The sequence below is a fragment of the Solanum verrucosum genome, unplaced genomic scaffold (assembly GCF_900185275.1).
Source record: "Solanum verrucosum unplaced genomic scaffold, falcon-dt-bn FXZP01000102.1, whole genome shotgun sequence".
Lineage (NCBI taxonomy): Eukaryota > Viridiplantae > Streptophyta > Magnoliopsida > Solanales > Solanaceae > Solanum > Solanum verrucosum.
Window position 1 is genome coordinate 3,266,418 of NW_026019930.1, and position 11,292 is coordinate 3,277,709.

At 32.3% G+C, this 11,292-nt stretch overlaps 2 protein-coding genes across 2 annotated transcripts; both read left to right on the forward strand.

Moving 5' to 3' along the window:
• The first annotated feature begins 370 nt into the window (after positions 1–370).
• On the forward strand, positions 371–2,192 carry LOC125829571 (nudix hydrolase 18, mitochondrial-like). The gene is made up of 5 exons (XM_049508785.1): positions 371–580; positions 698–806; positions 888–977; positions 1,105–1,233; positions 1,470–2,192. Exons 1-5 carry the CDS (start codon positions 501–503, stop codon positions 1,848–1,850), a joined length of 789 nt encoding a protein of 262 aa, XP_049364742.1. The 5' UTR covers positions 371–500; the 3' UTR covers positions 1,851–2,192.
• A 5,275-nt stretch (positions 2,193–7,467) lies between these two features.
• On the forward strand, positions 7,468–10,836 carry LOC125830792 (probable inactive receptor kinase At1g48480). The gene is made up of 2 exons (XM_049509969.1): positions 7,468–8,935; positions 9,893–10,836. The coding sequence occupies exons 1-2, from the start codon at positions 7,600–7,602 to the stop codon at positions 10,501–10,503; spliced, it is 1,947 nt and encodes a 648-aa protein (XP_049365926.1). The 5' UTR covers positions 7,468–7,599; the 3' UTR covers positions 10,504–10,836.
• The last annotated feature ends 456 nt before the right edge of the window (positions 10,837–11,292 follow it).

Sequence of the window (11,292 nt, forward strand, 5' to 3'; positions counted from 1 at the left end):
TTCAATTACGGTTGCAAAATAAGATTTATAAATTCGCTTTTTAAGTCGAAAGATGGATGGACGAAAGAACAATTGGAACTTGTTAACGGACAATATGATGCCACCTAAATTAGTGGTCATAAAAATTCTGGATATGCCAAAACGGAGGAATTTTCATAAATAACTATAGTTTATCTTATCTTACTCGTAGATACAAAACGTCTTATTTATTTCTCTTATTTATTAAAAGAGAGGACACACACAAAAATAGCGTACCATTCCCTGTATTTAGCTTCTAGTATGAAAAAAAATGAGATGTAACCCAATAAAATAGCTATCTTTTTTCCATATTTAGGCAGTAGACAATTCACAAAATTATTTCTTCTTATTTTCTCTTTCTATAACCGCCAAATTATAATAATCCTACATATAATTGACATTTCTTCCATTCCCCTTTTTTTTGTTTATGAAGAACAAGAAAATTATAATTTGATTTTATTTACTTCTTAGAAAATTCGAAAATGTTCAAGACATTTTCTATGTCCTCCCGTATGGGAAGAGACTTACAGAGGTACAATGAAGGTTGTCGTCAAGTTGTTGGGTACGTTATTAAGTGAATTATCTCGATATAAAATTTGAAATTAAGCCTATCGTGTGATTATTTGTTACATGTATGATTTTTATTTTTTAATTCTCGATTTTATATATGGTGATGCAGATGCATTCCATACAGATACATAAATAGTTACCAGTCAGGTTACAATATTGATGATTTGGAGTTTCTATTGATCAGCTCACAGAAAAGTCCAAGATTGATGTTCCCTAAGGTACTTTTTTTTTTCTATTGATTGGATAATTGTTTTTATAATATATATATTGATATTATTCGTTTTGTAATGAAATTACAGGGTGGTTGGGAGATTGATGAGTCGTTAAAAGATGCAGCTTTACGAGAAACCTTTGAGGAGGCTGGAGTTCTTGGCGATGTTGATGTTCAGGTGAGTCGATGAAACTTAAATTTTTATAGAATCAAAATCGAAAATTATTGCTTTTTTGGAATGGTACATGTAGTCGATTCCAATTAATTTAAGATGTGATGGAGTTTTGTTTGTTTATTGGATGCAGGACTATTTAGGTACCTGGAGTTTCAAGAGCAAAAGCCAAGGCACATTTCATGAGGGACACATGCTGCCTTTGCTTGTCACTCAGGAATTAGATGAATGGCCTGAGAAATCTGCTCGTCGACGTTTATGGGTTTGTTTTTTTTTATCTCAATTTCTAATTACATCAGAGGGGGATTCAAAAAATTTAACTCAATGTTGTATTTGCCTCATTGTAAGAATCATGTGTTATTAATATCGGTGACTCTGTTCACTAAAACTTAGGTAAAAAGCAATTTATTTATATTTGTCTAAGTCGTGGTGAACAGAGTTAGTTGGTACCTATGTTGGTGGAAGGTAACAGAGTGTTTGGTTAAATTTATTTTGCAGATGAAATTTAACGAAGCGAGGGAAATATGTTGGCATCCATGGATGAAGGAAGCTTTAGATGTTTTTGCTTCTAAGCTTGCTAAGAGAAACAAAGAAGAGCCTCAAACATTATACCCTTTCAAGGAATTGTCAAATGAAGCAATGCCAAACATTGATACAACTGCAGTAGCTAACCAAATGTACAACATTGAAGAACCAAGAATGGACAATGTTGATCAAGCTAATCCTTTGACTTGTGAAGAACCAATTATCAATCCAATCTTTGTAGACGATTCGATGTTCAACGAGACATTGTTTAATGAAGATCTGGGAATAAGCCATATAGCTACTACATCATTGTTCAATGAAGATACAAGAATAAGCATTGTTGCTCATAGCTAGCAACTAAAGGAAGGAGAAACATCAACAAGCTTAGGAAGCAACAGTGGCGGATCTAGTATTTAGACCCTAGTTGTGGATTTCTGAAATGTATCTCTAACTCTATATATACACTTGTTTTTTTGCATATGTATATTTAGTTTGATCCTAAAGTACTACTGAATTCTGTTGAACCTGTAATTAGATCCGCCGCTTATAAATAAAAGTAGGCAGGGGATCAAGAATTGGGGATGCCTATTGTAAATAGATTAGGGACTTAAGGCTACATATAGTCTTTCTTTTGTTGCTTGTTGTAAATACTCCTTGACCAATATATTATGAATGTACAGACTGGCATTATATATACTCATGTTTACGTGAATACTTTCCTTTTTAGTTCATTCCGAAAGGAGTGATACACTTTTAATGTAGAGATTGTTCAGTTTATGTGCATACTTCACAAGTTCTATAAGTTTTATAACCGGGCAATGTAATGTCATATTTTATACCACAAAGCTCAGAAGTCTTTGTTTCTACCTGACTTTTATGTTAATTGAAACTACGTCACATAAATTGAAAAAAAAAAAAAACCTCGGAATCCACGCTTTCAAACTGTCTATTCAAATCGAAGAAAGAGGAGTTTAATGTACAAAATTGGCTTTGCTTCATTCTTTAGTTCATTGAGATTCATACATTGTTTGATTAGTTTAATTGTCTTCAAGAATCATATGATATGATTTCTCATACATGTTTGGTGGGACAAAAATAATCTGTTAATGTACCAACTCAAGACATGGTTGATGGGAATAAAAGAACACCTAACAAAAGAAGAATTATTTTTCCATAATCATGTCACTTGTAAGGAAATTATAGGTGAATTTCATTCATAATCATTAGTTGGTAACATAGTAAAATCAGTACTACTAATTAACTTGCTATCACATATTAACTTATATTAATAGTGTAAAAAAATCTTTACGCTATCAATGTTATGCAAAATCCACAAGTCTTAATCATACTGTTCATAGCAAAAGGTAAGAAGACAATTTACTATCCTTTAACAAAATCAATTTTTCTTTCTTTTTGTATCGACTCTACAACAGCTATATTACTCATAATTGAGGGCCTGCATGACAAGTGAAACACTGTCTTATTATTTGGTACTGTCCCAATCTCGTTATACTAATTACTATCCCCCTTTGTGGTAATTTTATCTTTTTATTTTATTTCAAAATAAATCGTATTTCACATAATCAAAAAGAATTTTTTACTTCAATTCTAGTCTTTTTTTCAAAGTCGTTTAGTAAAAATACATCTTACTTTTAAAATTGAGTAATTTTCTTAACAACTATGTCCAAACTAACACCATATAATTAATAACGTGCATTAAAAGAGAGAGAATTTCCTCTCATGACATTAGACAAAGTGATGACACTATCGTGATTACAATTAGGAAGTGAATTTGTTAGTTGTAGTGCTACTACCATTTTTTCTAAATCTACTTTTACCATATTTAAAGATGGTTTTTTTTTATTATGTTAATATAAAGAAGTTGCAATTTATAGCATTTTTAATATAATTATTAAATATTTAAATTATAATTTTGAAATATTGAACTAGTCTAATGCAATTTACTTTCGAAATTAGTTGAATATAATTCACACTCGAGGTTTCACGAGGGAGTAACATTTTTGGAACTAACTAAAACCTTCACTTTACTACTCCCTCAGTCATTTATGTGACTTACTTTCCTTTTTAATTAGTCTCCAAAAAAATAACACAATTTTATATTAAGTAACAATTTAACTATAAAATGTTTATTTTATCCTTAGTGAAATGATTTACAGCCACACAAATTTCTATCATTCATTTTGGACCACAAATTTTAAAAGTCTTCATTTCTTTCTTAAACTTCGTGTGAAGTCAAAGCACCTCACATAAAATGAGACGGAGGGATAAAAGAATATTTACGTTAACAGCTGTTAAATTTTGTTGCTCATTATTTGCTTTGTTGTATCCAACTATCATTATTTTATTAGTTGGTAAATAAGACACTTCATCCAGTACAAGAATCATCTTGTCTTTCTTTCTTTCTCTCTTTTATAAGAAATCAATTAGTTGGATTTCTTGTGCTTACCATAATACTCAATTGAACTAACTAATTTATAATAATATTGTCAAATTAACACCTTAGAAAATGTCTCTTAACCACAAGCAATTAATATATTTTAATATAATATTGAGTGCAGATAAATTTTTATCATCAATGTCTAAGTGAAGAGAGCAAATATTACTTTTCCTTGTAGTTCTTTGAATATAATTGGGGGTTCAGAATTCTCTCTTTTTTTCATTTTTATTCTTTTTTGGAGTCGTTTAGTATGCTGGACAAGCATAAATAATTTTTGAAAAACTATTTGGCATCAAGACTAATTATCCCTATCAAAGGATGAAGTAATGACAAAAATAACTCTAAGATCACTCAAATTCTCTTTCTATTTTTAATAAACTCAATCAAACAATCAATAAAAATAATAATTAAAATAACTAATGTCAACATAATTTGTCTGAAAACTCAATCGAACCCTTAAAAGTTAAAAGACTTGGGGATGGAATGTGAAAAAGAGTATGAATGTAACCATGCAGAGTTTAGGGTTCTTTATAAATATTTGTTTTTATATTACAAACAAAGAAGGGGGAAAAGGCAAAAAAATAAAAAAATGCATGAGAAACAAAGAATTAATGATGAAATAGTATATTTACTGATTCCTATTTTTGGACAGACGTATATAATAGCACTTCCCTTGTGCAATAATATCCATGTGAGAATGTACTTTTGTTCCCACATTAACTATTCATAACATGATTGGGCATTTTCTTCCAACTCGATATTCATATTGAATTTCAACTAAAGTTGAATTTGCATGGAAAAAATTCATATTGGGAGTAAAACACTCATTAATAAAGACGACTTCATATCTAAAGGGACTTGAATTCGAGACTTTTGATTAAAGATGAAAAAGATACTTATCACTCTATCATAATCCTTTTTCGGTGAATTTTCATATTGATTAGTGCATGAGTTATGAAGATCGTTTTTGGATTTGTTGGGTCCTTTAAAGGACAAAAAATGCAGAATTGGCTCCCACTCCTTTTTATATCGAACATGTCCTAGAATGATAAAAGGTTTTTAATATCTTCTAATATTTGTCTTCATATTTATTTCACTAGAATTTTATTTACCGTGATATGTAATAAAAGTTTATCTATTAAAGTGAATGATTAATAGGTAATACGATCGATAATGCTATATAATGAAAAATATTGAAACAGTAAAATTCAACATATATCCATTATAAGATAAGTGTTATAGAAATACAAATGCTAAGATGAATGTACTGATCAAATAATTAAATGACACGAATTAAGGATAAAATAATGAAAAAATTACAAGAGATGATTTCGTTTGAGCATATTCTAAGTCGATCTGTCGATGCATTGATGTAGTGTAAAACTATTATGAAAGGTATTATAAAGGCATAAGATATAGAACTAAAATCACGTAGTAGAAATTGTCTATGTGAAATCAATGCAAATTTAGCTAAAATAAGGATTCATTGAAAGAAGAAAGATAATTCATATAATTGATACTTGTTACTAGTTAGGAATAAATTTTAGTCTTGCTAGTGCATTGATTTAAACCTATTATTTTTAATTTGAAAAATAATTTATATTCAATGCTTAATCCAGATTCGTGCTAATAGGGCTCCATTTTGGGGATAGAGCTTTCATCAATAAATACATAAATTATACTCACAATTCAAATCTAAAATCTCTGATTAACGGAGGAGTATTTTGGTCTTATTAAACTTACATGCCAGTAAAAATACGGAGTACTATGTTATATACACATTTTATTTAAGATAATGAGACTTTTTTATTTTTGGGAAAATGGTCTGATTCTGATATACCCTTCAACTTTGTCATTTAGAGCTGATATACCCTCGTTAAGTGACTCATATATATCCCTACTTATATACAAATGACTCACATATACCATTTTCCTCTAACTAAATGAAGAAAAAAAAATTAGTTTAATTTTCTATTATTTTAAATATATATATATATATATAATCCCATATGAGAATAATTAATCCTCCTTAAACATTTTATTTTTTTTTACTTTTTTTTGTTTCAATGACTAATTTAGATTTATTATTTTGATGGTCAAATTTATTTATGTTTCACTAATATTCTTGTAAAACTTATTATAGATGACCAATTTTTTTTCTTCAAATACAAAAATTAAATTACAATATAGACAAAAAAAAAAATAGTTTTAAATTATAATATAGTCACAAAAAAATAGTTTTAAATTTTTTTCTTTACACTAAGGAATGAAAGAAAAAATAAAATAAGAATAAGAAACTCAAATAATTATAATCAAAGAAGTCAAAAAATAATTTATGTATGAAAAAAATTAAAATATACCTTGAACTTTGCTAGAAGAATCATATATACCCTTAAATAATTTTAAAGAAAATTAAAAGTCAAAAATATAAATTTAAAACTAATTTCTTCACTTCCATTAAATGAAGGGTATATGTGAGCTCATTTTATAACGATAGGGGTATATGTGAGTCATTTTCATAATAAGAGACATATCAGCTTCAAATGACAAAGTTGAGGGATATATCATACCCTTTTTCTCTTTATTTTTTACATTCTTAAACATTGTGTTATTTGTGTACAACTAAATCAAAGACATATTAAATGAACTGATTGAGATATGACATTTTTTTGTACTTTAGCTCGTTTCAATCTGTATTGTTTTTTACTCAAAGTGCAATTGATATTTTTGTTCATTTAAATTGTTTGACAGATTTGAGAATTAATTTAATAGGAGAGAGGAGATCTTATTTAAATGTGAAGAGGAAAGAGTAACGAGAGTGAACAATTAACCACAGTAGGTTATCTACAACATTTATTTGTTATTGGGACAGGTGTTGCAATTTCAACGGCCCACTGGAGGAAATGGAGGGATCAACTACCGGAGGTGATCCGCTCTACAAAAAGAGCAAGAAAATCGCAAGACTTTGACACTTTCTCTTTGAGAGCATAGACACTATCATGACACCCATCAACTCATAGGTCACCATAATTATTACCTCATTTAACACCTAAGTTTTTCTCTTTTCTTTTACTTGTAGGATGTGCTCAAAATATATTTAATAAAATAAACATTGTTTTTATTTATATTTTTCTCTTTGATTCACAAAAAATATATTTTATATATAATCTAGAAAAAATACAATAAAAGGTAGGGATGTGAAAATAGGGGATACGACATAAGTGAACAAGAGTTTTTAGTTTATGAGTTTTGAATTAAAATTTATTTATAATTGTTATAAATCTGTAACTCAAATGCTGGCTCCATCCCTATGTTACGAAAATGAGTGAAGATAAAGTGTGTTAAAATAACACAATTAAATATGAAATGTTATTTGAGAACTTTTTTTTTTTAGTTGTCAAAAATATTGACCAACCAATACGATAAAATTTAAAAAATTCGTACCAAACACATCCTATTACTACTATACATTTTTCATCACTCCTACAAAGAACACCATTCTTTCTTCTTACTTCTGCTACTACATTTCTCTCTGCTATGAATTTCTAGCAGTTCTTGGTTCTTGCGCCATATTCAGCTAAAACAAGTAGGCACTGCCCATTTCAGTTGGCTAGTTCAATTTCAGTTTCACTGTCAAATTTGACAATGGTGTTGTTAATCATCTTCATAATTCATGTTTTCATGTTTGTAACAGCTTCGTCGGATCTTAGTTCCGACCGTGCTGCACTTTTAGCTTTTCGCTCCGCCGTGGGTGGCCGTACATTTCTCTGGAACACCACCAGTACCTCCCCATGCAACTGGGCTGGTGTACAATGTGAAAACAACCGTGTTACAGTTCTCCGGCTACCGGCGTCAGCTCTCTCCGGTACCCTTCCGGTGAACACAATTTCCAACCTCACTCGTCTTCGTACACTTAGTCTTCGACTCAATCGCCTTTCGGGTCCTCTCCCTTCTGATCTCTCAAAATGTGTTGAGCTCCGTAACATTTATCTCCAGGGTAACTTTTTTACCGGAGCTGTTTCTTCTTCCTTCTCTGGGCTTCACTCTTTAGTTCGGTTAAATCTCGCTGAAAACAATTTTTCTGGAGAAATTCCATCTGGGTTTAACAGTTTGACCCGATTGAGAACATTTCTACTTGAGAAAAACCAGTTTTCTGGGTTAATGCCTGAGCTAAAGTTTTTCCCAAATCTCGAACAGTTTAATGTGTCTTTCAATAGATTAAATGGGTCTATTCCGAAAAGTTTGGAGGTAATGCCAGTGAGTTCTTTTACTGGGAATTCTCTATGTGGAAAGCCTATTAATGTTTGCCCAGGAAGTAAGACTCAGCCTGCTATAGCTACTGATGGAATCGAAATTGGGAATTCAAATAACAAGAAGAAGAAGCTATCTGGTGGAGCTATTTCCGGTATTGTCATTGGGTCTGTTGCTGGATTTTTCATTCTTTTGTCGATTTTGTTTGTGTTAGGTAGGATGAAAACCGGTGATAAAACAAGGTCTCTTGATGTTGAGACAATTAAGTCACCGGAAACAGAAGTTCCCGGGGAGAAACAAATTGAGAAACCCGAAAATGGAGGTGTAAATAATGGGAATTCAGTTGCTGTAGCAGCACCTGCTGCTGCAGTATTGAATAGTGGTGAAGAGAATTGGGGAGAAAATGGGGTTAGGAAAAAGCTTGTGTTTTTTGGAGATTATTATAAAGCATTTGAATTGGAGGATTTGTTGAGAGCATCTGCTGAGGTTCTTGGAAAGGGGACATTTGGAACAGCTTATAAGGCAGTTTTGGAGATTGGTACAATTGTTGCTGTTAAGAGATTGAAAGATGTGGCAATAACTGAAAGGGAGTGCAAGGAGAAAATTGAAACAGTTGGAGCAATGAATCATGAGAATTTGGTGCCTCTCAGAGCTTATTATTTCAGCAGGGAGGAAAAACTTCTTGTCTTTGACTATATGCCAATGGGAAGCTTGTCTGCTCTTCTTCATGGTAAGTTTTAGTACACTCTTTTACTGTCAATTCATGTTGTTCGGACTCTCTAAAAATGTTACCGCATCTGTAAATCATCAAAAAATGCATTACTTTGGAGGATTTGACACGCACTCAGTGGTATGGATCCTCTAACAATACACTACCTTTTTGGAGGATCTCACATGCACTTAGCAGCATGGGTCCTCAAAATATGCACTACCTTTGGAGGATCCAACACACACTCAGTGGCATGGATTCTCAAAAAAAAAATCACTATTTTTGGAGGGTCCGACATGTATTGGTCGATATTTTTAATGAGTTCACGCAACGTAGCTACCAATATCTGGTGTTTTACTTGCTTTTCCCTTATTCAGTAGATACACTATATTTGTTCCAGACTTTGACATTTTGTTAGAATAATTAGTTTGACTTGTTGCTAACAGTGTAACATGCAATGTCTGTAGTATTTGGCCCCTCAATCCAATGAAAATGTGATCCTAGAATTAAGCATTAATTTCTTATCATTACCTTAGTCTTCATTATGTAAAGCATGCTTCTAATATAAGAAAGTATGTTAAATCTAAAGTTGTTTGTAATTAAGAGCAATAAGTAGTACTCCATTTCATTTAGTGCTTTCATTATAGCAAAAGGGTCCTTTGTTCTTTATAGATACCCTGTCCATATACAGGGGAAAGGTGAACAAGCACACATATAATCTTTCACTTGGCCCTACAGTAGTAGGGTCTATCATTATATGTTCTTTTTCTATCTAGAGCATCTGTATAGGACTAGAATTTTGAATCTCCGAAACTAATTATTCAACTGGTGATTAGTTTCCTGGCATGTGAATCTTGCATGAACATGTACATTTTTCGCCTTTGGTATACTTGAAACTTGTTAAGTGACTAAGAAGCTGTAATGAGCTGTATGCTGCAACTCTACTTTCTATTCACTACAATTTCTTTAATTTACTAGGAAGCAAGGGGGCTGGCAGAACACCATTGAATTGGGAAATCAGGTCCAGTATTGCCCTCGGAATTGCACGTGGCATCGAATACCTTCACTCTCAAGGTCCTGATGTCTCTCATGGGAATATCAAATCATCCAATGTTCTTCTCACCAAATCATACGAAGCACGTGCCTCAGATTTTGGCCTGGCTAACTTGGTTGGATCGCCATCCTCCCCTACTCGAGTTGTTGGATATCGTGCTCCAGAGGTAACTGATCCTCGCAAGGTTTCCCAAAAGGCTGATGTCTATAGCTTTGGAGTATTACTCTTGGAGCTTCTTACTGGAAAAGCACCTAGTCATGCCCTCTTAAATGAAGAAGGTGTTGATTTGCCAAGGTGGGTTCAATCTGTCGTTCGTGAAGAATGGCCTTCTGAAGTATTTGATATTGAGCTCCTCAGGTACCAGACTGCTGAAGAAGAGATGGTCCAACTCTTGCAGCTAGCAATAAATTGTACAGCTCAATATCCTGATAAGCGACCTTCAATGGCTGAGATCTCTAAACAGATTGAAGAGCTTCGACGCCCAACCTCACATGATAAACAAGAACTCTCTGATCTTGCCAATGCAACAAAGTGAAGTGGTCATTATTAGTCCCCCTCGAGATGTGCAGTAATTAAGCTAAACTCAGATTCATCACCAATCTTTTTTAAGCATATTAAACTTGTTGTTTGTTGGGGGAGGGGTGTCTCATCTTCTTTCAGTTTGAATTAACTGATCATGGCCCCTTTTTCTCTATGTTTCTGTAGTAGACTAGTGGTTACCCCTTTCATTTTCCTTTAGATGAGGGGCCAAAGCCAATATCTGTACCATTTATTCTTGTTGGATGTATAATGCTTTCTGTAATTATTACTGCTTCTGCTTTTACTTTTGCTTTTTCAGTTGCAACTGTCGATGGCTATTCTGTGTGTATATGAGGCATGCATGCATGTGGTTCTTGATATGCTGAAGCCAGCAGGGAGATTGCATTGAGAGTTTTCATAGATGCTGAGTTGGCCAAATATTGTTCCCACTCGACAATTGGTCTGTGTATGCCAACTCATCATCGAGTTGAGTTGTGTTTTAATACAAAGAAAGAAAGTGATAATTTAATCAAGTACTAGTAACAACAAATGGTTGAGGTATGTTTGACCACTAACTCAAAAGAAATGTAGATTTATATCATCCAAGAAGAAACAGGGAATCCTTAGCAAACCATATTATGGTACCAACTCTTTGTGGCAATATCAATTATTGCTGATAGATTTTAGTTGTGTTATTTTGATTTGATATCTTTTCTTTTCCATTGTTAATAGGCAAACAGTCGAGTCTCTCTGAAAAATTGGCCAGTACCAAGAGAGGACCAGCAGAATTAACAGATACTTTCAC